A 27,267-nucleotide genomic window follows, 5' to 3' on the forward strand; every position below is an offset into this window, starting at 1 on the left:
CGCAGCCTGCACGGAAACACAACCCCCTCAGCTATTTGCTACCATTTGGGGTCGCCAGAGTGTGGCTCGTGATAGTAGCTACCACATAAAGGCGGCCATTCAGGGCTTGGGCCACGCAAGCGGCTGTGCAGGGCTGGAAAAGGCTTGTTCTGTCTTTTTCAAGCAAAGCTCTGCCGCTCGCAAGAGACCGACCTGGTATTGAGTGGGGAGAGGGGCCTCCCGTGCCCCGGGGAGGGGAGATGTGGGGCTGGTTCAGACTCTCCTCCGTGCCAGGGGCTGGGGCGAGCTCCTTCCTTGGGCACTGCCCACTGCAGGGTATGAAACCGCGATGGTGTCCCTGCTGTGCTCCCTATGGCGGACAGCCTGCCACGGTCCTGGGTGGCCCCTTGTCCTGCTGGGGCAGTGAGGGCCAATGCAGGCGGCTGTGCTGCTGCTGCCGCCATCATCTTGCAAAGCCTGTGAGGACCTGAACATCCACCCTGGGTAGCTGCAGGGCTGGGTTGCCTGTTGCTTGGGCTGTTGTTGTCAGGCAGCCTGCGGTGGGGTTCTCTTCCCCAGGCCATGCTCCTCTGCAGTTTTTTTTTTTTTTTCTTTGCGAGCTGCGCTGATACCCTGCCGCGCTGGGCTCCTGGAGCCGCTGCTGCTCCCGCCCTACCTGCCTGCTCCTCTGCAGGGGCACAATCGGCTCTTTCATTAGCAGGCGTCCCAGGGGGCTGTGTGGAAAATGAATGGAAAAGGCAACTGGCTGTTTTAGCTTGTCCGTGAACATCCACCAGAAAAAACGTGTCAGATTTTTCCTTGACACTGTGGGCTGGGAGGGAGGACTCTTAAAGCTGCAGAGTCTGCCCTGCTGGGAAGGTGCTGCTGTGGGCTGGGGGCAGCCGGCACTGCCTGGGCGAGCTACGTGCCCTTGTCCGCCTGTCTTGTCTAGCTGGCATCTGCTCCTTCCTCTTCTCTGCAGACTCAGAGACCTTTGCTGCAGCTCTGAGTGGGTCAGAGACTGCTGCCGGTCCCCCGGAGGTCCCATGGGAGCCTGGGTGCCTGGGAGACGCCTTCCTCAAGAGGGTTCCTCTCCTGCGGAGAGAAAGGCAGTCTTTTCCTTCTGCCTGCCAGCGTGGGGAAGGGGTCAGGTCACACAAAGGCATGCAAACGGCATTTGGGATTTCAAGCCATCCTGATTCAAACAAGTAATGTCCTCATGCAGCCCACGACCCTCTGCCTTGGGGAAGGCACTGAAACGCGTGCCCTCTGCCACTGTCTGGGACCCGGCCATCCTCTTACCCTCTTGAGAGGCACTCAGCAGGAGTGTACCTTCCCCAGCGGCTGCTCCTGCCGGGCAGCAGACCTGCTTTCTAGCTTAGTTGTATTTGTTATGGTTTTGGTGAGGTTTTTTGTAAATTACTGATACGTGAGTGTAGCTGTGGCCTTTGGTTTGTGTTCCTGTAGTTGTTCTACTTGGTGCAGAAGAATTGTTCTGGTTGTTCTGTTTTTGGGTAGGGGTGGTGTTCTCGGCCCCGCTCATGTCCATGACAGTGCATGCAGGACTCCTGTCTGCCAGGAAGACGCTGAAGCTCCCCTTGTTCTTTCTGTCCGCCCTCCTGCCAAGCGCGCGTCGCTTCAGGTGGAAGAGTCTCAGCTCTGAGGTCCAGAGCCTGGAAAAAAACTCAGCGATGAGCCCGATCAGGCCTGAGCTCCCGGGAAGATGGGGAGAGCTTGCTGAAGCTAAGAGCCCAAGCTGTTGGACAGGAGCTCCTGCTCCGGGCTAGTCCAGCCTTGCTTTCGGGCTTGCTGTGCTTCCCACCACCTTGGCAGGCGTCTCCGGGGCCTCTCCTCTGGCAGGCAGCGCCCTCCCGCTTTCGGAGGGGATTGGCCAGGGAGATGGAGAAGTGGGTAAGAATGGGCTCAATCACAGAAAATGAGCTGGAGCCTTCCACGGAGCTGCTCCCAGGGCTCCCGTAAAACAGCTAATTTGCAATGGCACAGCCCCCTGCCCTGGCCCCCGAGCTGCTGCCTGCTGCAGAGGCACCTCTTTGTTCCCAGGCTCCGGGAGCTCCTCGCCCCGCTCCTCCCGCGAGGCCCAAGGAACGTCCCCGGCCGGCCTCGCGCCACAGTCTGCCACTGGAAGCCAATACTGGGCTTCGCTGGTTTTTGCTGGTCCCCCTGTGTGCCGAGCAGTGGATGTCTGTGCAAGCGCTGGAGCGAGCCAGGCTGCAGCTTGCAAATGAAAGCCCTCGCTTTTATTGCTCGCTGCTCGGGTTGCAAGTTACATCAACAGGCTCCTGTTTCTTGAGTGGCACCACATGCCAGGGTTTTACAGGTCCTACAGAGCCTTTTCTTTTCCTGCTGCTGTGCCCCAGGCAGAGCTGCTGAAGCTGCGGCCTCGCGGACCCTCCAGGAAGCCAGCAGCAAACCCCCAAAACCTCTGGAAAGCTGCAGCTGCCTCCGTGTCGTGGATACGCTGTCAAAGGAGCTCTGCTGCACGGCCTGGCAGCAAAAGGTCTTAGCGAGGAGTTGTGAAGGCAGATGCGCAGACTGGCTGAGGTGGCTGTTCACTGAGCTGGCTCTGTAGCAGCTGGTTGTCCAAACCAGTAAGTCACTGGGGGGGTCGGACCGTGCCTACCCCACATCACCTTTCTGGTGTCGTGTCCCGAGTGTCATGCAGAGCTGATAGGACTGTGACCACCAGCACTGTCCCTGTGCCCTGGTCACCTCCAGGCTCTCTTTGCATGGGAGGCTGCCCTCTGTGCCCAAGCCAGCAGGGTCCGCTGGCTCTGCTCCTGCTGTGCCCTGACCGGGCTATTTTGCAGGTGGGCAGCTGCCCTGCTCAGAGATAGCGGGTTCTTTGACTCTCTCTTCTCATCTCGTCTTCCTTCCCCGGGCTGTGGTGGTTCAGAGGAAAGAAGCGGAAATCTGAGGTCCTCCTAGTTCTACCTGGCAGATAAATGGAGTGGGACACAGTTGTCTCTAAGCTGTGGTCACTGAGACTGGGTCAGCAGCAGGGGCAAAGCTTCCCACTGCCTGGGGAGACTTCTACCTGGGACAGTAGGGATTATTCCTTCCCCTAAACTCTGGGTTCCTCCTTGTTTTAGGGATGGCTGTGGAAGGTCCAACTTCCCTCTGCTTCTTCCCGGAGGGACTGTAGCCGCAGCATGGAGTCATTCCTACAGCTGCAGGGATGCACAAAGGTTAAGCTAGTTTTAACTTGTCCACCACCAGGGAGGTGGGTGCTGCGAGCGGTGCTGCCTGCCCAACAGCCCTGAGCTCTGGGGTGGCTCAGGGGCCCCGAGACCTGGGAGAAGCCAGCACGGCTCAGTGCTCCCACCGGGGCTGAGAGTGGCCCCGCTGACGTTATTTTCTGCCTAGTGCCAGGGTACTTTCAGGGCAGGGTTCTGCGATTTGATTCTTCTGCGGACTGATGGGGGCCAAGTAGGTTGCATCTTCTGTTTGCGTAAGTGGCAGTCCCTGCTGCTCTGCAGGGGGCTGCTCTCAAGGGGCGATAGTGGATACGGCTTTCATCGTGTGGAGGCATTTGAGTGGAAACTGGTCTTGGCATCCAATGGAACTGTGTGAAGAGGGTTTGGGGAGCTGAGAGGGTGGGAAGCACCATCCGGCACTCTGTCTGGAAATCTTCCTGCCTGTGTGTGCGAAGATGGAGCCACCCAACCCAGGGAAGAGGCAGAGGGGCAGTCCCTTCCCGCACGGCAGCTCTCTGCTTGTGCCCACGGGTGTCAGATGCGTGTGGTTCCTGCAGGTCCCAGAGGGCTTGGGCTCAGGCTCAGCCCGGGGCCGTTATCGCGCTGGCTGCTACCAGCCTCGCTTCATGGAACCGTAAATCCGCTTAATGGGCTGGGTGGGAATTCCAGCTCACCTCCAGTAAATGGGAGCTCTGATGCTGCGTGCGGGGCACTGGAAGTAGCTGAACTGAGACCTTATTCAGGACCAAATCACCCCCCCGACCCCCTCCCAAAATAATAATAATCCCTCTGACATTCTGGCTGCCGGCGGGACACAGGCAGCCTTTGTGCTCAGCCGTTCAGGGGACCCTCTGTTGGTGCAACAGCAATGTCCCTTTGTGCGTCCCGCGTGCTGGACTGGGACAGTGAATGGAAGGTTCTGCTAGTGTTTATTTTCTTTAAAAAAAGCTGAAGGGGGTGGAGAGGGGGAGAAGGAAGCCGGCTGGGAGGTTCATGTTCACATCCTCCGCTTGGAGACACCTTGTCTTTGCTCCTGCGCTGCCGCCCCCTCGGCTGGGCGCCCGCACAATGAGGGCTTGTGCAGCTCCGACGGGGAGAGCGGTGTGCTCGGTTGCTGGGCGCTCACAGAGGGGGATGGAGGGGACCCCCGGAGCGTGCGGACACAACTTCAGCACGGCTTGGAGAAAATGCAAATACCTATGGCTTGGAGCAGCCAGGGAGAAACAGGGTCTGGATTTGTTCTGGTTTTTGGCCGTGCTCAGTAGCATCTTCCATCTCAGGCTCTTAAAACTGTCTGTGAGATTGCTTCCCCTTGGAAGCAAACTGAGAGCAACTCCTTCAGGCAGATGGTTAAGACCAGGCTTAGCACAATCCCTTGTCTGATGATGGACAGGTAAGGAGCGACAGAATTGGGCTCTAACCTCCATGCTTCGCCCTCGTGAGCACGTGCTCCTGCCATGCCTGGACCCTGGGCACTGAGGGGACACCTGCCTCCTTGGCACTAAAAACCTGAGATGCTTTCACGAGATCCATGAGTGCAGCCTGTCTGGCAGACCCTGTGGCGCTGGGCTTCGGGATGAAGCGCCCTGCGGGGCAGAGACTGCTCAGAGCCTGGTTCCCCTTGGCAGCACTGGTGGGCTTGGAGGAAGGGTGGCTACCAGCCATGGGCTGGCGCACGTGGTGCAAGTGCCTTGTTCCTTCTCTGTCCCCTCTGTGTCTCTTCCCAGTTGTGCGAGGCTGGCAGGTGCCCTGTGGGGAGGAGCAGCTCCAGACAGTGAAGGAGGGCAGGAGCCACTTTCTGGGCTGGTGCAAGAGCTGCGCGGCTCCTTCTGGTCCTGGCGATGGCCAGACTGGTGCGCAGCGGCACCGTGGGCTGTGCACCTTCACCCCTGGTGCTGTGCAAGGGCTGGGCTGGCAGCTGGGAGCCGTAGGTGTTGTTTGGGTGGCCGTTGCACACCCTGGGGCCCTGCCAGCGTGTCTCACCCTGGAGCTAGAGATGGGACGAGGTGTCCGTGGGAAGCGTGTTCCCATCCTCCTCCTGCTCCCGCTGGCAGGTACCGCACCCCGTCCCCATGGTGGACCGCGACAAAGCAGGTTGCTAAAAAATGGTGCCGTTGTGTCATGAGCAATCTGTGTATAATAAAAATATTATTTGAGCAAATGAGTCAGGAAGCGTCTGGGCTGGTGTCCCAGGCTGGCGCAGCCAAATTTTTCTGGCCCTCTGTGGGGGAGCTGGGTGTTTCGGTCCTGCCGGCTCTGGCAGGCATTGCTGCGATGGTGCGAGAGCCCTGCCTGCCTGTGGGCACCGAGGGTTGTGGTGTTCTGCCATCACTTGTGGGGACGTGGCTCTGCAGTAGGTGTTTTTGTGTGCATGGTCAGAGGAGGTTGTGGGAGGCACGCAGGCAGCCCTTTCGCGCTGTGCCTTGCTCCAGCAGTGCTGGTGGCTTCCAGGGACACCTCTTGCTGCTGTCCATGTGCAGCAGGGAGCTGTCAGGAGGCCTCAGAGGAGCTGGAAGGGTGGTGGGTGTCCTGAGGCGCAAGGAGCTGTGGCTGCCAACGTGTATTGGTGAAAGAGGGCAGGCGTTGGTTCTCGAGGCAGTTACTGGGTGCCCTGGCATGCGGCACCGTGGAGCTCTTTGGCTCCTCATCCCTGCTGCTGCAGCCCCTCACTCCATGCCCGAGGGGAGAACTGTGAGTGGTGTTCTGGGGGCCGTTACCCCTGAGCAAAGCCACTGTGTCCAGCTGTGCGCTGAGCTGCGACTGGCAAAGTCTCACTAAGCGGCTGGAGCCAAATTGGCTCACACGGGAGGGGAGTGGAACTGGCGGCTGCCTCCAGGAGCCTCCCAGCCCATGCCACCCACTCCAGAAGCTTCTGCAAAGGCAGTTTGGTGCTGCAGCTGAGCATTTCTGTGCGTTTGGGACAGCCCTTTGTGCTGATTGTGTTCAGTGGAACTGATACCCAGGGATAAGGATGGAGGGATGTGCCTGGGGTTTTCCTTTGCTGCTTGCCTGGGTTTTCTAGGTGGCACGAGGATACCCCTGATTCTGAAAGATGCTGCTTGCTCCTCTGCAGCAGGCCAGGGCTTCAGGCACCGTTGGGCACGTAGTCATTACTCTGCTTCATGTCCCAGACACCTGCCGGTGGTCACCCTCAAGCAGGACCCTTCTTGCTCTACGTGTCATGTCAAACCAGCCAAATCCCTCGGCTTTTCTGCCAAGATCTCCCCTGCAGCCCCAGGTTCTGGATCTGTAAGCGATGGTGGTCTCGGCAGTATTGCAGCCAGGGGCAGCTCCACCCCAGTCGAGGGACCCTGCTTTGTGAGCAATGTGCTGGTGAAGGAGGGTCTTCCTTGGGAGCTGGTGGTGGGGTTGACTGTGTGTCCTCTGGTGGTACTGATAGCTACATGTAGGTGTGGGGCCAATGCTGGTGGTGCTCGCTGGGACAACTGACCCTGAGAGAGTGGGCACGTTGTCCTTTGGGGGCGTGGGGAGGCCAGGAGGGGACCAGGAGGCTGACGTGCCATCCCATGGGGGAGCCAGGGTGGTGGAGCCATCTTCCATCATGGCTGACATCCTGAGCGGTGACTGCTTGGTCTCTTTCTCCATGTCCCCTCGTCTTCCACAGTGGAGAACAGGCAGCTGACCCTGGACCTCCAGACGGAGAACAAAGGCAGTGTTGTCTCCGGCGGAGAGCTGACGATTTTCCTGGACGGGCCTGCTGTTGATCTGGGAACCCTGCCTAATGGCAGTGCCGTGACAGAGGGTGAGTGCCGCCCGTCTCCGCATGCATGCGGAGGCTCTGAGCACGAGGCAGGGAGAGGAGTGGTGCTGAGAGCACGGCCCCCGGCACCTCTGGGCAAGCGTCCGAGTGCCAGCAGCCGCCTCCTCTCCCAGGTAAGGCTCCGGCCCCTGCCCGCCCCGATTCTGGGCTTGCGCACGGGCTCCCGTGGGAGTGAGTGTGTGGTGGGACGTCGACAGGCTCACGCCCTGCCTCCCCAGTGGCGCGATGGGAACGTCCCTTCTCCAGGTCCGCCACCAGCTGCCCGTGCAGCTCGGCCCCTTCCCTCGCTGTCCTGTGTGGGCTGGGGAAACGACTTCTCTATTTAATGAACCGCACAGAAAAGGCCTTCACATGGTGGAGGGTATGTGGAGACGTGGAGTGATGTCTGACCCATCGGGGCTGCCAGGGGAGTGAGCAGAGCTCGTGCTGGACAGGGGCTGGTACGTTGCTTGCCCTCACTGGGAGACGAAGCCTGTGGAATCTGGAAGCCTTAAATGCAGCCGCTCTCCTGGTGCTGCCAGTTCCACAAAGTCCTGCGTTCACCTTCCCTAAGCGCTGCACTCATACCCACGGGGTGCTGTGCCCACGGGCTATGCCATTGCACAGCGGTGGGAGAGGAGAGCACCCCAGCATAAGGGCAGGGTGTGCTGGTGTGTCTGCCCTGTGATACGTAGAGGAGTTGTGCTTTTGGGTCTCCTTTCTGGGAGGAGGGAGGGAAGGAAGGAGGGTAGAACTAGTAGGTGCCTCAATCATTTTCTTCCACCCCCCTTTTTTTTTTTTTTTTTTCTCCCCACATCCAGGGTCCCAGGTGCCGGGACGGGCCCCCAGCAGCGTGGCTGCCGCCACGGAGAGCAGACACCAGCCTCCCAGTACAAACTGCTTTGGAAGCAGACCAAGGTAAGGGTCCCGTTCTGATAGCACCTGTTGGGCTGTTACTGGGAGGTTGCTGTGGTTGTGAGGCAGTTGAGAAGTGTCTAAATCATCCTTGTGCAGTGGACGCCACTCGGGATCTCCCAGTGAGCCCCCAGCAGAGCAGCCCATAGGAGGTGTGGAGAAGGGGTGGGCTGGCCGACCTCCCGGAGGACAGCAGAGCTGGGAGGTGGCCATACAGTCAGCAGACCCAGGCCTCTCTTTAAAAGTGTTTCTTGAGGAGTATCATGTGATGGGTCCAGGCAGTTTCCACCAGTTCTCTATGGGCAGCTGAGGGAATGGTCTACCAGGGAGGTGTGGAGCAGGCTGGGACCGGGCAAACCAGCAAAGGGCTGGTCTGCAGGTGTCCCTTCAAATTGGGATTACGGAGACCCCAGCTCTTGCCTCGAGCACAGCCCTGGCCAGGTGCTGGGCCAGGCTGGGAAGCACAATACCCCTCTGGGTGGTGGTAACAGGGGGACGCTTCCGAAGGTCCAGGGAGAGCCGGCGAAGCAGAGCTGCAGGGGAAAAAACAGCTGCTTCCAAAGGAAATGAGATGCTTGGGCACCAGGCCATCCTGTGCCTGGCACAGTGCCCTTCCTTGCCTTCTCGCTGGGCTGGAGTGGCTCAGCGCTGCTCCTTTTGGAGCTGTGGTTATTGAGAGACGTGTCACACTGTCAACATGGAGTTGAATTTAACACCTATTTATATTTCCAGAGCGTGGCAGTGTCCCAGCAGCCTATACAGATGTTCTGGTTAGAAGCCTGCCTGTAGAGAGGGTGCCTGCAGCCTGCCTGATAAGAGCTTCTGCGTGCCCTCAGGCTTAGGAGCACTCTCAGCAACAAGTCCCACACCTTGAGCTTTTCTGCTCCTTTTTCTTCTGCTGGGCACATACAAGAGATGAGCAAAGGGGAGAAGTGTTTCTGGCTCTAAAAAGTGACCCTGTCCTTCCATATCGTGTGTTCATCTACCTGAGGAGGGAGTGGGATGGGAAATTGGGAGCAGGTTGCTGAACACAGTTTGTGCCCTTTTGTTTTGGCTGCTCCTCTTGGTCACTGCTGTCCAGGTGTTAAAGCCTCCTAAGGGGTGAGAGAGTACTCAGGGTCCTGACAGGAGCTGGACTTTGCAGCCACTTAGCAGCTATCAGTAGGTGCTAGAAAGCCTGCAAAGAAAGTTCTGGTTTGGGAGGTTCAGCCTGGTGACTGTTTACTTCTGATTCCTGACTGCTTTCCGATTGCCTGAAAGTAGTTTCTGCTTTTGGTGTTGTCGCACCTGCGAGTGTGCGAGAGAAGTGTGGTGAGGCCTGGCCAGTACTTCTACAGGGGACCTTCAGAGACCTTCCAGGTGTGCTTGCAATCATTAAGAATCCCGTGGCTGCTCTGGTATGGGAAACATCCTAGCTAGTTTTCAGTTCATCCTACGCTCACCTGAATTTAGGTTTGTTCTGGACGTAACTGCACAGTTTGATGTAGTACTGCTACGTGGGGCAGAGCATTGCTGTACATACCCACCATGGAGGCATCTGCCTCCTCTGGAGTGGAGTGCAGGTCCTTTGCACATGGGAATGCTGTTTGATGTTTGCTTTGTTTATACGCAGAACCGTGTTTATTTTCATGGGCTTGGTGATGGATGCTGGCACACTCACTTGCAGGCAGGATGGAAAGAAAAGGGTCATTCTTTGCTCCTCAGCTATTTCTACACTGTCCCCTCAAGGGAGACTGCTTGGTCAGGGCTTCTCTTTCTTCTCCTGAAAAAAATGTCATCTTGGGATTTGCTGCTAATCTTGGTGACGGGGTGTGAAATTCCACAGCCCTCTGTGTGGAGAGAAAACAGAGCTCAGAGGTTCCCGGCTGAGAGCTGGTGTCATGGGTGCAGGGAGAGTTGCCACAATCCCCGTTTGTCTTGTGGTGGCCAAAGGGGGCCTCTTCTGACAGCAAGGAATAAAGTAGCCCGGTTTGCTGCTCGCCTTACGGAGAGGCTCCAGCTGGTGAGCCACGTCGGGTATTGTGACTTAGGTATGGCCATGAGAAGCTGCTGTCACCTGTCACAAGCTGACGCAAGCTCAAGTGATCTCTTCAGTGCAGCATGCTTTGCTTTCTCTGCTTGTGTGATGTCGAAAAGTCACCACTCGGCCAGTGACGGCCATGGGCATCCCTGAGGGCAGGCGGGAGACGCTCCTCCGGGTCACTCAAGGTGAAGTTATTTCCCTTCATGAGACCCCTTGCTCTGCAAAGCCCCACATGTGGCTTCAGGATGTCCCCAGGCATGTGGCTTCTGGTGTGATACAGCAACAGCGAAAGGCTGAGGGAGCTGCCATCACCGGTTGCACCCTTGGGAGAGGCAGGCAGTGCTGCACGGCGGGTGTGCTACCTGCTACCACAGAGGGCTCAGTGAGCTGCTCAGGGCCTTGGAGAACAAGCCATGAGATGGGTGTTGGGTCAGCTGGAAGGGGATGAGTAACAGGGATAAACTGGGTTCGGGGTTTCAGAGCCGGGTGCCAGAGCCAGGTTTGGGGTTTTCAGAGCCACTCGCCTCTTCGGCTGCACGTCCCACTGCCGTGGGGCAAGGGGGTGTTCCTCCTGCCCCAGCTCCAGGGTGGTGGTACACGGGTGCCATCTCTGCTCCCAGCACTGCAGGCGTGAGGGCTGGGTGTAGGGGGACGTGGCTGACTCCTCCCCCCTTTGCAGGTGGAATTCCTTAGCTCCGTGTTTTGGGAGCTGAGCCCCCACTGCCCACGTGGCACTGGGGCTCTGCTGGTTGTGTTTCCCGGTGGTCGTGCCCTGACCCCCCGCAGCCCGTGCTGGCTCCTGGCTGTGTGCTCTGCCCTCCCTCCTCTTTGTCTGCAGTTTGTGATCTGGTGTGCCAAGTGAGACCGAGACTGGTGCTGCCACCTCTGCTGGCGTCGCATGCCAGGACCTTTGGCCACCGCAGTGGGAGGAGGCGGCCGTTCCTGGGTTTCGTGCCCAGGGCCTCTGTGGCGTGAAGGCTCTGCCTTGGCACAAGGAGGGGGAGCTGAAAGGTTGATGTCACCTCTGGCTGACGCCACTTTCCTCTTCAGCATCATCTGCTCCCTCCAGCCCAGGAGGGGCGATGGGGCAGAGCACGCAATGGGGCAGCCACCCGAGGTCCCTGACCGATGGGGGACAGTGGGGGGGGAGTCTTCCCAGCCACCTGGGAGGTGGGCTGCCCTCTGCGCGCCCCGCTCCGTCCTACCGGTGTGGCCGCAAGAGGCTGTTGCCATCTGCGCTGTGACTTGTTTTCTCCCCGCTCCTATTTTAAGAGCGCGTTCCCAGCCCCGCCGCTCTCACGTGGCCTCGCGGGGTTTGTTTCCACGCGTCTATTAAAAGACAATGCCCAGATGGGAGCACTCGTAGGAGGGCTGGGCTGGGCGGCGGGCCGGCTAATTCAGGACTGGTAACCCTGTGCGGCCGGCTGGCAGCCTGGAAACATCCTGTTTTGGTTTCTAAAAACTCTCTGGGCAGCTCTGAGCTCATCTGTGCTGAGGAGGGCAGGGACCAGATCCGTCCCGTGTCTCGGGGGCTGCTCCCAGCAGGACCTGCTCCTGCTGGGGGTGCTGCCTGTCCGCTCCCATCCAGCCAGGGCTCCGGGGGCCGCGCTGCCTCCCGGCCTTGCCACGGGTGAACGTGGGGAGGTGGGTCCCCGTTAGTGGTGCTGGTGTGCCCCTCTGAGCCCCGTGGACGGGCAGCAAGGGGTGACCTTCACCTCCCAGCTGGGGAAAGAGGAGCCCATTCTGCGCCTGCAGCTGCTTTGAGTCCCCAGGTGCTGGTGGCCAAAGCAAACCCCCAGCACGTAGCGGTGTCCTGGGGGGGTAGCCAGGGTTTCTGGGGTGATTTCGCCATCTGAGGGGTGCCTCAAGGAGCCCCTGTGCGGGGCTGCCTTCCTGGGAAGGTCCATGGCTGGTCAAACTGGCCACAGCAGCTCCTGCTCATGGGCTGCTCTGCCCCTGGCTCTTATCTGATCTATTTTCAACAACCATCTCCTGCTTTCCCATGTCTCCTCCCGATCCCAGCCCTTCCTCTGCCCACTGTCGTGAACTGCTCCCCAAGGAGAGCGGCTTCGGAGTGAGTGGGAGGAACTGAGGGCTTGCTGGAGCTGGTGAGGGTGGCATGACTGATGCTGTGCCCTGTCGCTGCCAAGCTGCTGTCCCCTCCCAGCTCCAGCCCTGAGACATGGGGACAGTTTGCGGGTTTTGCCCTTTTAAGGGGAGAACTTGGCTGGAGCAAACGGACTTCCTAATCCCTGTGGTCCTCACCCTCTGCAGTTGCTGCCCCAGCCTGGGATCCTGGGCAGAGGTGGCTGGGCTCTGCCTCTGCTCCCCTGGGATGTGGGAAGGCAGCATTCCCCCTCCCACCCTTTCAGTAACAGATCAGGCTTTTTAATCAACATGAAAACCCAGTCTTTTCTTGAACGCCTTTGGGCTGCCCCAGGGGCCCAGGGCAGTCCGAGGGGGAGAGTTTGCTTGGGGGACGCTGCAGGCGCTCTGCCCACAGAGGTCAGGCTGCCCTGGCCACAGGCATGTAGTGGCAAGGGAGCTCCAGCGTAGCTCGAAGTGAAGACCCTCTGAGAGATGGAGCAGCCACATCTGAGCCGGTTGCAACCTGTGCCATGATTTAAGCTCCCATCTTTCCCAGCTGCTTGTTCCCTCTTTTGCCAGATGCCATGGCCGTCACAGCAGCAGTGAACACTTGCACCTTCCTCACCTGCTTTAATGCAAGGCTTGTAGCCGGGTGGGAGGCACGGTGCGGGTTCCCACCACGATGTAGGAGCTGGTGATGGCATGGGATCTCTCCGGGGAGCTTTATTGCAGGGGTGGACAGAGCAAACTGCCGGCTTGGTGCTGCACGCAGGTTTCCAACTGTGAGTGCCTGCAGCCATTCCTCGGGAGCACCTGCAAACAAAAGCCAGGTCATTGTCACCCAGGTTACTCCTCCATGGGATTCTGCCACCGGCAGGTGGGTGCCAGGACCAGTGGACAGGCTGGCAGGTCCGAGTAAGCAGCACGAAGTTCAGGGCACTGCCGGGGGAGCAGAGGCACATGGCTGCATCCTGGTCGTTCTCAGGGGAGACCGATGGCTGTGCTGGGGGACAAGCGGCACAAGACAGAGGCAAAAAGGCAAGGAGCAAGGTTTTCTTTGTGACGCCAGTGGTGTGTCTCACCTCTTGTGGTTGTTTCCTTTGCAGGACGCACCGACATGCGGCTGGAGTGGCCAGGCAAAACACGGGGAGCGGAGAGCAAAGTCCCAGTGCCAGGAGCCGGCACCGGCAGCAGGCCAAGAGCTCGCAGCATGCCAGCATGGCCAACGGCACGGCCAACGGCACAGGTGAACCAGCGCTCGTGGGAGGTGGGGGGGACAGAGCTCAGGGCTGCGTCTCATGGGAGAAAATGAATTTCTGCTAAGATGATGGATCTTGTAGTGCCTGGGAATTTCCTCCCTGTGAATTGATTGATTTTTGCTGAATTTACTTTTGATAAGCTGGGCAGCTCTGCAGAGCGTGCTGACAGAGACTGTTCTGCCTATCATGAATAATTTCTGTGGGTCCTCTCTGGAGTCTCCCTGACAAAAATACTGCATCCAGTTCCAGGTTTTTGTAAGGATACTGGGACAGCAATGCCACTACACCACTGCAAGGAGGACAGTTACCACAGCTGAGTGGACTTTTTTCAGGGTTGGGAGTGTTCAGCTGAATTTTCCCATCAGACTTCAGCAAGAATGTCTTGAGCTCTTTGCCCACTGAAGTGGGGAGGAGCAGCTGTCTGTTGAGCTCCAGAGAAGGCACGAACCCACCTCCCAAAGGGGGGCTAATTTTTATGCCAGAGCTTATTTCTGGAAGGGTTTCTTTTGCCCTTTCTTGGGTTTTGTCCACAATGCCATAAATACCTTGTAGGGTGGGGACCGGGACCTGTGGATTGCTTAACTACGAAGCTACAACTGGTTTATCTGTTTTCCTTCTCTGGCTCTCATGGAGCTGGCCGAACAGTGCGGCATCTCCCACTCCCCTGCGCTGTTTTGCAGGCAGCGCTGTCTTTTCTTTTGCTTTTGTCACAGACCTGGAAAGAGAAGCAGAGTGCTTTGTTTCAGGTAGAAGGAAATGTTTTGTTTAACCCAAAAGGAAGATTTTCTTTTTTTTTTTTTTTTATTTCATTGGAAAAAACCTGGAGCAATGCAATTTCAATTTTGCCAAAACCCATTTTGGGAGGGAAATGGGGGAGAAGGCGGCTGATGTGAAATGCTGCCTTTCAGCTGTTGCTCCTGGTCTGTGCTCCCCTCCCTGGGGCTGTGGGTGGACTCTGCCCTGTTTGGTGCAGCGCTGTACTGGGACCGAACTCTGCGCAGTGTCCCCTGTGCCCACCCAGCCCTTCCCAGTGTCCTTGCTGTGTGGGGGACACTCCCTCAGGCTGTGGACAGAGTTTTTGTTCACTAATTTTTGGCTCCTTGGCTTCAGTTTGTTTAAAACACGTTTTATTGGCCCAGCCCCAGCCTTCCCAGTGGCTTTATGACTGTGCTGTCCTTGTTGCTGTTTACCACTCACCATCTCCATGTCTTCCGCAAGTCCTGTCGGCAGTGATTTTACACTTCAGGATCAGGAGATGAATGTTTTGGGTGGCTGGGATTAGTGCTGGACACCCTGTGGAATGCCTCTGGAAACCATCCTTTTCCTCCTCAGTGTGGTACATTTTGGTGACAGTATCATGCTTTTTGAGCAGACTGCTGCAGGAGCGTCCCCGTAACATTTGTCACTCACAGCTATAGTTTCATCCGACAATAAAAGGAGATTATTTCATGGCATGTTTTCTCCGTAGCCACATTGCTTAGCTCTAGCTGCGTTCCCCTTGGTGCCCTTCCTTATCAGGTGAACTTTGGATCAGCTTTTCCCCTGCTTTGTCTGGGACGGAGATCAAGCCCATCACAGCGTAGTTACCTGAGTAATTCTGTAGGTTCCCTTTGAAGACTGGCACAACATGTTTGAAGCTTCTAAAATTGCCCTTTCCAAGGCTGGCTAAAAATGAGTAGCAGTCAGAGACCTCCTCACCGCAGTCTTGCAGGACTTTGCTATGGAAGTTGCTATGAGCCTGCAAACCTGGAAATCTTCATCACCTGTAGATGCTGCCGGAGGGGTGCCTTTAGTTGCTGATGCTGTGTACCAGGATTCCTTTGGTGCTGGAGGATGCTGTCCTGCTACCCTCTAGCTGCAAAGCAAGGGTGTCCCGAACAGCCTCCCTCTTCTACAGAGTGTCTGTAGTTCTTAAGTCTCACATCTGTGGGGGTTTATACTGTTGTGAGGCTTTTTCCTACAATATTTCTAAATACTTGGGCTTGTGGACACAGATACTTGCCTTACAGTTTTCTACGTTTCGCAGCTCTAACTTGTGGAGCTCTGTCTGCATCCCTTACTTCTTTGTTACTTGTTGCTGGTTTGTTTTTAATGCTTTTGCTTTGCCACTGAAGCCAGGATGTCTTGTAGCGAGAGTTATCCTCTGCTGGACTGCCAAGTCTCAGGGTTTTTTTGGCTATCTAATAAATATTCGTCAAACAAATTCCCTTTCTTTTTTTTTTTTTGGTCTGCATTTTCCCCCTCATCAGTTTTCTTTGTAATTTTCCTTTGCTCTGTCCCTTCCCCTTCCCTTTCCAAAAGTTCAGTGGAATCTAGCAACGTTTAGCTCTTAGCAGTGCAGCTGACTTGCTGAGCCTGGGCTTCCCTCCGCATTGCTGGGGGATGCTGCACCAACAGTTTCTGAGCTGCTCCTTACCTGAATTCCCATCAGGCACGCAGCACGTTTGCAAGTGGCAGAAGAGATACTGAACGCAAATGCAAAGTACCTTCCGCTTTTGTCTCAGGACAAAGGCGGTGGCAGTGGTTCCCCCGAGGGATCTGTCAGCTGGCTGAAGGTGGTGCTGCCTTTGCAGCAGGCTGGGAACACTGTGCGTCCCGTGCTTGGGTGGTAGTGGCTGCCACCCACCACGTGCTCCGCTTCCAGGGCTGCGGTAGATCAGCCGGGCCCTCATTACCCTTCCTGGGTGCTAACATTTTTGCCCCTCTGCCTTTCCAGTGAACGGAGATGTAGTGGGTGCTGCAGACATTGAAGAGGAAAGGCCGACAGCAGGAGCGAGTGTAGCGACCCCGGCGTCGTCGAGCGCGGCTGACAGCTCTGCTGCTCCTGCCCTTCCTGCCCTGACCAGCTCTGGAGAGGCAGAGGAAGCAGCCTCTGGTTCCAGCGCCCCACCGGCCCGGGCAGCAATGCTGGCCCTGGATGCTCTGCCCCCCGGGTAAGCTCTGCCTTCTGCTGGAGACTTCTGTTCCCCTGACAGGACCAACATGACAGAGTGCCTGTGGTCCTCGGGGAGGGAGGCATGGCCCTGGAAGGACGTCTGGGGGGACACGACCAAACTGGGGCACTGCTGTGTGCTGGAAGAAGAGGATGTTTGAGGGAGGGGGCTGTGCTGCACCACAAGTTGGTGGAAATGATGGTGGTCGGCAGAGCAGAGAGGGCCTGGGGGTGCCCGTTAGGGCCCTGTGGCCCCGTTTGCCTGACACAGCCTGTCCTCCCTCGTCTGAGCCGTCTGGCCGGGGCTTGATTGCTATGGATTCCTCCTCTGGGCCGGGGTCTGTTCTGTGTCTGCTGTGGGTCTCTGGGGTAATAAACGCTGAATCGCATCTCTGCGGCAAACAGCTTCTCGGCATCCATGCCCAGGGGAGCAGCAAAGTCTTCTGCTCTCCTGGGGCTTCTGAAGGGATCAGTCAGAGGAAAACGCATGAGAGAGTGAGTGTATTTCCAGGGAGTTCCCACTGCGCAGGAGGACACAAACACACGCTCCAGAGACACCATGGAGGCGTTGGCCACTGCTGGTGGGAGGTGGGCAGGAGCCTCCATTAGCTGGGCCTGTTCTCCCTGGTGCGGATGCTCCGCATCCTCCTCCTTCTCCTCTGTGGGATGCGGGGAATGGCTGGGAGGAGAGCTGGAGCTGGCTGAGCCGTGCTGGTGGGCGCGCTGGCTCTTGGTGGGGGCGGTGGGCAGGCTCTGGGCTCAGCCCCCCTCCCTGCTGCAGCTGGGTTGTTCTCCCCCCGTATTTCAGACACCTTTAATTCTGGACTGAAAAAGCAAAGCTGGGGGGGAGCGGAGGGGGCGTTGAAAATGGCTTGTGTTTCGTATGAAGGGAGCTGTTTATTTTCCTTTGGCTGAGGCGATGCCTGGAAGGTCAGGGCCTCGCTCGTGTGTCAGTCACAGGTAATTAGGGTTAACGGCTCAGTGTGCCTTTATGCGGGGTGTGTGAGGGTTTCTGTTCTCCCGCCTGGGCGCTTCCTGTTTCCAGGCAGCTGGAAAAGTCCAGTGCTCTGAAAAAGGTCTTTATTCCAGCCAGAGCTTGTGCTCCTTTCTGCTCCTACCAGGTAGACTGAAGGTCTCCTTTTCCCCACCTCTGCGCAGCCCGAGGTGGAAACAGGCTGTTGTTTCTTCCCAAGGCGGAGAGGAGCTCACGGGTATCTCACGATTAGGGTTTCCGGAGACTTGGGGAGGTTACAAGCGCTGCTTTCTAAGACACGCCAGACTTGCATTTACCTGGTCCAGCCAGGTGGAAGGGTGGCCCCATGTCCTCTCTGTGCCTGTCTACCTGCGGTGCTCACACACCAGAAAATCATGCGTGTCAGCGTGGGGAGGAGGATAAAGCTGTTGTGCTTCGGGAGATGGCTGGAGAAGAGCAGTGAAGGGGTAGTGAGCCACCCTCCAGGCTGAGCTTACGGAATGCGGATCTCTGGAGACACCTTTGATTAGCACCTTGTGTATCTGTCCCTCCCTGTCCTCACCGTAGGATCTGTAGGGGAGAAAGAGAGCAGGAACCCTCTTCCCTGTGCTGTCCAAGTTAAGTGCTCGTGCTGGGCTGGCTTGGGTAGCAGCTGACCTGCTCAGTCGGGTGGAGACCAAGTATCAAGGTCTTCCCAGGTGAAGGAGAGCGGAGAATTGAGTCTATTGAGGTCTCCACAGTGTGAGCACTGCCCTGAGAGCTGCCAGACCGGGTTCTGGGCTAACAGGGATCTGCACAAACAGGGATTTGCTAAACGGGGATTGCACAAAACACTGTGACGCTGGGGTGGTATAAATGAGCTTCTGGGGATCTCTTGAGCCCTGATCTAGGGTGGCTGATTTTTGGCTGGCTTACAACACCAGGGTATTGCATTCAGCAGTGGTTTGGGGCCCACCTTGGGAGATGGGGATGCGGCTGGCTGGGCTGGTGGAGGCAGTGATGTCTCAGGCAGAAGGGATGCAGACAAAACCAGGCTGCTTCGGCTCTGGCAGCAGCGTGTTCTGCAGAACATGGTGCAGGGTAGCCCCTTGCTGGCCTGGCTCTTGCCAGGATGGCTGTGCAGAGAGCACTGTGGAGCCCGTGAGTGATCCCTCTTTCTTTGCCGCTCACAGGAGCGATGTCCCCTGCAGAGCTGCCAGTCACTCCTGCGCTGAAGAGCTGGAAAGCCATCGTGTCCCTCCTGCTTTCTGTAGGAGCCCTGCTTCATTCTCAGGGTGTTTCCTTTCACCTGCGGGAGCGTGGAGATCACTCACGCTCGGCTTCCCTTTGGTCTCTGGAGGGGTGGCAGCTTTCCCGTGCTGGTGGGTGCGCTGAGCCCCAGCCTCCCTGCTCGTGCCGGGCTGCTGGCAGATGGGGTCGAGAGTGGCTGGGTTCATGTGGGGATTCAGAGCTATTTATTCTGCTCAGATAGCTGTCCCTGAACATCTGCACCAGATGTGGTGGGCACAAAGGCATCTCTCTCACAACCAGGAGTCTGTTCTAGGGGTTGGAGGGTGCTGGAAGGTGTTCTGAATAATTCCAACCCCGACAGTGCCCAGAACCTCCTTCACATCCTCCTGGCTTGGGCAGAGCGTGTTTCCTTGCGAAGCCGGGGAGCGTGTGTGGCACAGGAGCAGCCGGTCGCAGCACGGGGTCCTGGTTCTCACCTAGGGGTTTCCAAGCGGACCGATAGCGAAAGGGGGGGGGTAGGGCACAAGAGCTGCTGGCTCCTGCATCTGGTTCCTATCAGTGATGATCCTGCACGGGGGACAGACGGTGCTTAGCGCAGTGTGTATACACAGCGCTGTCTCACCCGTACAAAGAGGCACATTATGCTGCCTGGCAGAAGGCGTGGGGCTGTGGTTTCTTACATAAGGAGGGCGTTTTGTTTGGACTGCAGGGTTGCCTCAGCACTGCCACTTCGCACCATCCATGGCTCCCGGTATCCACCGCTGCCGCAAGCCTTGTGGACAGTCGGAGCAGAGATAGCGGGGGCCGACGCGTCGTGCGCTTCATGCTTGCAGCAGTTGTGCACGTGGGTGAGAGCTGCCACCATCTAGCATTTGCTAAAACACTGATCTTCTTTGCTGGTGGTGATGTGGCAGCAGGCACAGAGGAGGAATGCTGGCTGGACTTAAGGTCCCCAGAGGAAGAGCCTGTTGTCATGCATCTCGCTGAGCTGTGTCGCTTGTGGGATGGCAGATGGGATGCAGGGAAGCCTGTGAAGAGCTGGGTAAGGTGGTCTGAGCAAGGATGGGTTGCCCCCAGTGCCCCTGTTTCTGAGGTTATTGCTGTGCGTCAGCAGTAATAAGTTTGTCACAGCTTGCTGTTTAATGGCAGTGATTTGCTGTTCGTAGGGCAAGGCAGTCCTCAGCAAATTTACTTTTCAATTGCCAGAGAGCTGCTGACCTGAGGAGCATGTGAGCTTGTCACGTGTTTGCATAGGGCGTGAGATGGGGATAGAGGACATCAGTCAGTAGCTGCCACCACCAGCAGCTCTCCGTAATCCTGCGTGGCTGTTTGCAGTCACAAGGGCACCCAGAATACTATCTGAGAGATCCAGAAACCCTCTCTCTGGTGGAGTCCCTTGTGGGATTTTTGGTCTCTACAGCCACAGAAATGGTATTTGAGGGCTTGAGAGCCTCTTGTTGTAAAGGACTTCTAAGTCCTCAGAGCCATAACATAAATCATCTTGTGAATCTGTTATTAATGAATTTGGAGGACTTGTCCCCTCTCATAATGACTGCTGGCACCACTGGTTCGGTGTGCGTGGGGATGAGGTCCTGTTCATCTCTGAAGCGCTGCGTGTCAGTGTGGACACAATGGGTGGGGTGCCTGGCTGGGGTTGTCCTGCACCCTGTAAGCGGGTGGTGCTGCAGTTCCTAGATCCGCTTGAAGGAGGCCCTTACGTACAACTGATCTTGGAAAGATGATGTTTAAAGGGTTTCCATGGGATGCTGACTCCTGCAAAGTCTCAAGAGCGGAGTTGTGCCTTGGAGTTTTGTTTGTGAATAGCATTCCCCCACCTGAGCCTTGTGCTGGGTCTTTATCTGGTGGGTGGTGATGATGTGAAGTGCCTGCAGTGCAAGTCTAGAAAGGGGCTTCCCGAAGCTCTGCCTGCAGTGGACCGCTCTCCAGCTGGCAGCACTTCCACAGCCCTGCCTTCTCCCTGAAGATGCTCAGGAACCTTCTGCTGTCCACCTCATGGACTGGACATGCTTGTGTCTTCAAGAAATCCCAGCTATGCTGATTTTCTCTTTAGAGATGTCAATCTCTTTTTTTTTTTTAAGCTGTCCTGGTGCTTTTATGCTCATGAAGCACTGAGTTTGTCGTTAGTGAGCAGGAAACTTCAGGTGTTTCCCCTCTAACAATGCCCAGTGCTGCCCAGGGGTAACCCAGGAAAAGGGCTGAGCATTTGGTGAAGAGACAGAGAGACTTCCTGATCCCCGAACAGCACCAGGTAGTGCCAGCTCTGCTCTCACGTGGTCGCTCCTTTGGGCAGCGTTACGCTTGGCAGCCCCTTGCTGTCAAAGGTGTACAGGCACAGTATGTCCCGCCTTGGACTCTTTCCATCAGGGATAACCGCTGGTGTCCCTAGATCTGTTCTAGGGATGAGAAAGATCCAGTGCTGCTGACTGGTAGCTTTTATCTGCAGGTTACCTGCTCTCTGCAGATGCGTTAAGTTGGCACTGCTTTTGAGAAGCCCATAGGAGCAAAGCCAACAGCTCTGATTTGGGTGAGACAATCTCTTGGCTAAGTGCTGAGCCTGGCATTCATGTTCGCTTCCTTCTTTTGGGGAACCGACTCTTATCTTGGAGTACAAGCTTGCCTTCTGCCCAGGACAGAGATTTTTCAGGCTGCCGGCATGGCTGCTGGACCGGTGGGGTCCCCAGCTGACGGCACGCTGACAGGGCTTGGGAACGCCGCTGAAGCTCTCCCCGTTTCTGCCTTCCCACCTCTTTCGAATGTGGTGTCAAGGCTGTTATGTACATGGACCTGTGGTCGCAGCAGGTGTGTGGTTGTGGCTGAGGTCACTGTTTGGTGGCTTCATCGTGCCCTGGGGAGGTTTGAAGGTGAGCAGAGACAGTGTGAGCCCGGGCGATGGGGCATTGGCTCTTTGTGTCTCTTCCACAAGGGCTTCTTGCTTTCTGCAAGCCCAGATTTGTTCCCTTGCTGTCACGACAGAAACTGGTATATTAATTTCTAGGGCTTTTTGTGATGATTAGTTGAGACCAAAGATTGAATTGGGAGGGAGACCTGTGGGAGCAGAAGTGTATCAGGAGAACACTTTATCTGTCAGCAGCTGCCGGCTCTCCTCTCTCTGTTGCAGAATAAAAGCTGACAGGAAAGCACAGTGCTCCACGGAGCTTTTACCTTTGCCAGGGCATACACTTTCATGAATGAATTAAGGCAAAGAATGGTTTTCAGTGTAGCCGTGTGAAGCCAGGCCTCCCTATCGCACCGGCTCCCCTCAGGGGCCACCTCCAAACCTTGTGCCTTGTGGCCACGCGAAGTTTTTAAGCGGTATCTGTCAGCAGCGAGCAGGAGGGCTGCCAAGGAGAAAATTCAGCCTCAGCCCAAACTCAAAGGCTTCCCTTTAAAGATGTATTAAGAGAAACCAAACAAAAACTACATCAAAAACTCACAGGGCATACAAATGACCCTGTGTGAAATTTTACACCAACCCTCCTACTTTCTGGAGGAAATTAGGAATTTATGCTCCAAATTATGGCTGTGTTTTTCTGAAAAGAGATTGCTGCAGCACCTCTCCGATAGTCTCGATTTAGCAAGCCAAACAACTGCCACGTAGATCTGCTGTCTATTTTAAATAAAGGTTAGCACACCGTAGCTAAGCAATACGAGGAGGTGGGCTCGCTAATCCAGCAGATGCAGCTCTCTGGACATTCTTGGTAATAAGTTGATTATTAATTATTCACAGCTCACTGGTCTGCGGGGGAGGCAGGGCTGCACAGCTGCAGTCTGAGCCTATGCAAACAGTTTTCCTAGGGAGGCTGTTCGGGCATGGTTTAAAGTAGACAAAGGTGCCTGCAAAGTGTCTTGGTCCTACGTGTCGCAGAGCTCTGGCTCTCGCTGCCCTGCGGATGCTGGATCCACGTTGCTTGTTCCAGCTGACCCCCTTGGCTTCACCTCTGTGTTTGAGGAGAGGACAGGCACCATCTCGTCTGCATCAGGGTTCCTCCACGGCCTCTCCTGAGCGGTGCTGCTCTCCCCAGCTGGCCATGGACCAACGCACGGTGGGGACAGGCGCCCGGGGAGCCCTGCAGCAAGAGGGACACTGCTGTGGCTGGCATTGTGGAAGGCAGTTTCCTTTGGTAGCTCCACCTTGGCCAGGGATCGGTCTCTGTGCTAGCAAGTATCAACTGTCTCCTGACTTTTTTTTTGGTTTTCTTTCTTTTCCTTGCAGGTGGGAACAGCGAGAGCTGCCTAATGGTAGAGTCTACTATGTAGACCATAACAACAAGACCACCACGTGGGAAAGACCTCTTCCTCCAGGGTAAGGAGCTCTGGGGGCAGTCGGCATCTCACATACTGAACTAACTTGTAGCAGACACACGGGAGTCTGCGCAGAAGGGGAGAGCTGGGTTAGTGGCAGGAAGGTCTTTTCATTCCTAAAAAGAAATGAGATGAGATGACCAAGTGTTCGCTGGCCTGAAAGCGCACGCTGTATCTTCAGAAAGGTCTTTTCAGTGTTTATAAAGAGGAAAAGGCCTTCCAACGTGTTGCTTTTTGACCTCTGCTAGAGGATTATTTTTTAAACAGCCCACGGAAATTGCTGATTGCTTGAGCAGCAGTCCAGCCATTTGTGGGCAGAGCAGGGGGGTGGGCCTTTGGGATGGGGCACCAGCAAGGTCCTCCCAAGGACCAGGAGAAGGGAGAGGGTGGGCTTCATGTCACCTGGAAAAACAGATGCTTCTAGATGAGGGCTGAGCTCCTGGTGAGCAGAAACGAACACGCTCAGAGTGCCCCAAACCTGGAGCTGAACCCTGGACTCTCTCAGAGGGGCCTCCTATGTTCTCAGCCACATTGGGGTCTGCTTGTGCTCAAGAAGATGATGCTGCTCAGCTCCCATGAGACCTGTAGGAAGCATTCTGCCAAACTCATGCCCAGGAGGGCCATGATTTCACGTGTGGGAGTGAAGTCTTCAGGTCATAAAGGCTGTACACAGCCCTGGGGGCCATGTGCTTTCCAGAAACTTGTTGAATTCTCACCTCTTTGTGCTCCTAAAAGCAGAGAACTCGATACAGCTTGTTGTTGTTCTCTAGACTGAGTTTGTTCAAGGCTGGAATGACTGAAGTGTGCTTTAACTGCCAGTGTAATATGTGAAAGTGAAATACAAGCCTACCCTGTTATCCTCCACGGGAGCCTCCAGGTTCCTGTGGGCACACACTGCCTTCAGTTAAGCTGTGATCTTTGCAGCCGCTTTCTGATCCTAAAACAGCTTGAAATCTGTCTGTTTTTAAAGGAGGGAGGCTGTTATCTGGACAGGTAGATTTGGAAGTACCCCAGGTGCCCTCCTTCCCTCTTGCTCAGGTCTCCAACCCAGTGCCTCGCTTCTGCCGGAGGTTGGCTGTCTTGGAGGAACGCTCACGGCATCCTGGTGTGAACTCTGCTAGTGTCCAGGCATCCCATCTAGGCTTCGTGTGCCCTTGCAGGGGGGGTGCTTCAAGTCTTGGTAGTCTTTTGTATTTCCTTGTGGTGGATCTTTGTCCAGAAGAGCCCCTTGAGCTGTAAAACTGCTGGTTATGCTGGAGCTGGGAATGGAGACCTTGTGTTAAAGGGTGTCTTAGTCTTGTGAGAAGCGCCAGAGAGCAAGTGTCTGAAGTCAGCCTGTAGTGTCAGAGTGAAATGAAAAATCATGGTCTTCATAGCTGGATCCTTGGGCCCCGGCAGCTCTCGGCTCTTCCTCCCTTGGAAGACTATGAGCTGCTTTTCTCACCTGCGTTTCTGAGAGGTAGAACTTGAGCACAAATCTTCTGCTGAGCCGCTGCATGGGGGCACAAGGGGAGTGTGGCAACCGGGGAAGGGGCTCACAACCCAGTGCTCCTCTCAGTCGTGCTTTCAAAATGTTCTGGGGCAGCAGCTGGCTATTCTCAAGCTGCTGCTCTGTGTCCAGGGCCCTGGGGACAGCCCTTAGATGAGGGCAATGGAAAGTTCCTTGGTGTAGGACCGTGGTCTGTGCCTTCTGCTGTGCCTCCTGACCTTCTGCTGCCTTCACACCAGTATTTGTGCTGAATTGCTGCACCGCAGCTGTAGGCACCTGCCAGCAGGACCCGCTGAGCTGTCTGAGGACAGTGACATCTTCCTCTGGTGTTTCCAGGTGGGAGAAACGCGTGGATCCTCGAGGCAGGTATTACTATGTGGACCACAACACCCGGACCACCACGTGGCAGCGCCCCACGGCCGAGTACGTCAGGAACTATGAGCAGTGGCAGTCCCAGCGAAACCAGCTCCAAGGAGCCATGCAGCAGTTCAGCCAAAGATTCCTGTACCAGGTGAGAGCCAGGGGCCGTGGTGGTGAGGGTCTCACCCTGATCTCCTGACGGGCTGACCTAGGAGACCCTGAGCGTGGGGAGGTGCTCACTGGGCTGTATGGGATCTGTTGGTGCGGTGAGCTCAGCAGAGCAGTGCTCGAACAGGAGAGCCCACAAGCTCCTCTGCTGTGTGCAAAGAACCCCGTGGGAGTAACTTTCTTTTATAAAAACAGCCTGCACAGCCCTGAAGGGAGGTGGGAGGTGTCCTCAGCAGCCTGTCCCCAGTGTCCCTTCAGTGCCAGCGTGGCTAGGCACACACTTTCTCCCTTGGCTCCAGTCAGCCAAGCCTTGCTGCTGACCTGCCAGGCCCGCAGGACTCGCTGTGTGCTGTCAGAGCCGGGCACGTGCTGAGGAAGCGGTGGGAGCCTGGTCTGTAGCAGGAGGGGAAGCTCTCGGGGCTGAGCTCATCCCTCCCCATGTCTGCGTTGGGCTGAGGACAGGGGGTTGGGTCCTGGGTGGCAGCAGGAGTCAGCAGCAGTAGCTGAAGGCCCAGGGTACAAGTGCTGTCACGGTGATGGCTGCAATAGCCAGGGGACCAGAGAGCGCTGGGAACGAGCGCTGCTAGGCTTGGCGAGCTTCCCCCTGCTTCCTCCGCTTCTTCCCCTCGTTCCTGGTTTGGGCTGAGTAGCTGCATTTCCTTGCTCAGGGAATGATCTCTCAACAGCCCCGCAGAGCAGTGGCTCCTGGGCAGAGACTGCTCTTGTCCTGCTCTTGCCTCTGCCGCTGGAGCCAGGACCCAGCTTCCAGCGGTGGTGAGCACCCTCTGATAACCAGGACCGTGCTGGCGGCCGTTGTGCTGAGGGTGAGCAGTGCTTGGGAAAGAGCCAGGCTGGAGCATTTCCGCCTCCCGGAGCAGCGATGTCCCAGTGCTCTCCACCATCAGCCAGCCACGCGCCTCGCAGAGGCTGTGCTGTGGTATAAAACACAGCTCTTGCCAGAAGGTGGAGAGGTCTGGTGGGGCAGGTACAGAATGAAGATGGGCAGAGCAGGGTGACCAACTTCCCATCGATGTTTCGCTCCTCTCGGAGAAAACCAGGAGGCTGCCGTGTCCCAGCAGCGCTGCTAGCGCTGGTGCGAGCTCTGTGCTCCAGCAAGGAGCTCGGATGCTCTCTGGGAAGGGGGTGCAGAGTGTGTCCTCCGGCGCTACTCTGTGCAAGAGGCAACCAGGGGTGCGGGAAGCTGCTCTGCCCCTTTTGTCCTCCTGCCCATCTCTCCCCAGACAGCTTGCCAGCCCTTCCAAGCCTCGTAGCAGGGGCTGGACCGTCACGGCTTTGCTGCCTTCCGCCTGCCTGTGCTCCTCGGCACGCTGTTCGCAGGACCGCTGCGGAGGGGTGTGCGGGAGGGGGTTTCCACCAGAGGCTGAATGGGGCTCCGGGCCTGTCGCTCGCTTGTGTCTCCGCCAGCGCCAGCCTTGGAGCTGCTCCAGGGCTGTGCGACTCTCCCTGGCTGGGCTCCGCAGAGTGCAGAGGGAGGGACTCGCGCTCCAAATTTAGCCTGATGAAACGATTGTACTTTTTTGTTTCAAGCTCTCTGCTGCCAGCGGTGATGGCTCCTGCTCTGCCTCCTTCCCTGCAGGGGCTTTCTGCTTTGTTTTGCTCTCCCCTCTCCGGCATCCGCCTGCCCTCCTTGCCTGGAGAGGAAGGTGGAGAGGTGATGAGCAGCGCTGCAGCCCTGGATGATGCAGAGCTGCAGCTTGAGAGGGGCCGGGGTGCAGCGAGGGACCGCTCTGCTGGCAGGCGCTTTGGTGCCGCAGGGCTCCCCGTGCTGTGCCTGCAGGCAGTGTCCCACACACTGAGGGTCTTGCCGGCACAAAAGGCCAGGTTGTTCCCAGGGGCTGTGGAGAGAGCTGCAGGAGAGACGGTTCCCCAGGGCTCTTGTCTCTCTGCCCTGGTTGTTTTAATTAGTTATTTTTAGGTCACAGTGAGGTGATACCTCTGGACGTGACTCGGCTGTGTCTCTGGCCGGTCTGTCTGAGAGATTGCCCCAAGTCCAAGGTGTGCTGTGCCGGGCAGTGCCTCCTGCGCCTGGTCCTGGCACGGGGGGTCAGGTATGAGAGACGAAGCTCGGAGAGGCATGGACTGTGCCAGCCCCGTCCCTGACGTGCCGCAGCACATCCTCGGGGTGCTGGGCTGCCATGGGGTGCCCCGTGTGTCTTAGAGAGGAGGGGCCTGGCACCCTGAATAGCAGCCATGCCTGGGCTCCGGGCTGTCTCCCATCCCTGGGTGGGAGGGACGGGCCTGGCTGTGGGTGCTATTTCCCGAGTCCAGGCTGACTCGGGTCCCTAGCCTGGTGTGGAGTGCTGGGACGCTGGCTGTGCTGGGACGCTGGCCCCTCTCCAGCAACTGGGTGTCAGGAGGTGCAATGAAAATGCCTTTTTGGTAACAATGCATTTCTCATTTAACCATTAAGAGCACTCACAGGCCTCCTTCTCCCCCGAACCCCCGACTGTCAGGGCTGCACCGCCATCCCCAGGGACCTCCAGGGGGGGGGGGGGCTTAGGCACAGTGGGGCAGCACGCCCGCCCCCCCCCC

At 57.0% G+C, this 27,267-nt stretch overlaps 1 protein-coding gene across 1 annotated transcript in view; it reads left to right on the forward strand.

The window, feature by feature from the left end:
- Nucleotides 1-27,267, forward strand: part of WWP2 (WW domain containing E3 ubiquitin protein ligase 2) — a 39,540-nt gene that overhangs the window by 1,336 nt on the left and 10,937 nt on the right. Inside the window, 10 exon segments of the mRNA XM_009894038.1 lie at nucleotides 1,114-1,130; nucleotides 1,414-1,430; nucleotides 4,279-4,297; nucleotides 6,820-7,005; nucleotides 7,008-7,088; nucleotides 7,776-7,872; nucleotides 13,087-13,226; nucleotides 15,956-16,172; nucleotides 22,609-22,698; nucleotides 24,523-24,697. Coding sequence (XP_009892340.1) covers nucleotides 1,114-1,130; nucleotides 1,414-1,430; nucleotides 4,279-4,297; nucleotides 6,820-7,005; nucleotides 7,008-7,088; nucleotides 7,776-7,872; nucleotides 13,087-13,226; nucleotides 15,956-16,172; nucleotides 22,609-22,698; nucleotides 24,523-24,697 — 1,039 coding nt within the window.

The sequence above is a fragment of the Charadrius vociferus genome, unplaced genomic scaffold (genome assembly GCF_000708025.1).
Source record: "Charadrius vociferus isolate BGI_N301 unplaced genomic scaffold, ASM70802v2 scaffold341, whole genome shotgun sequence".
NCBI lineage: Eukaryota > Metazoa > Chordata > Aves > Charadriiformes > Charadriidae > Charadrius > Charadrius vociferus.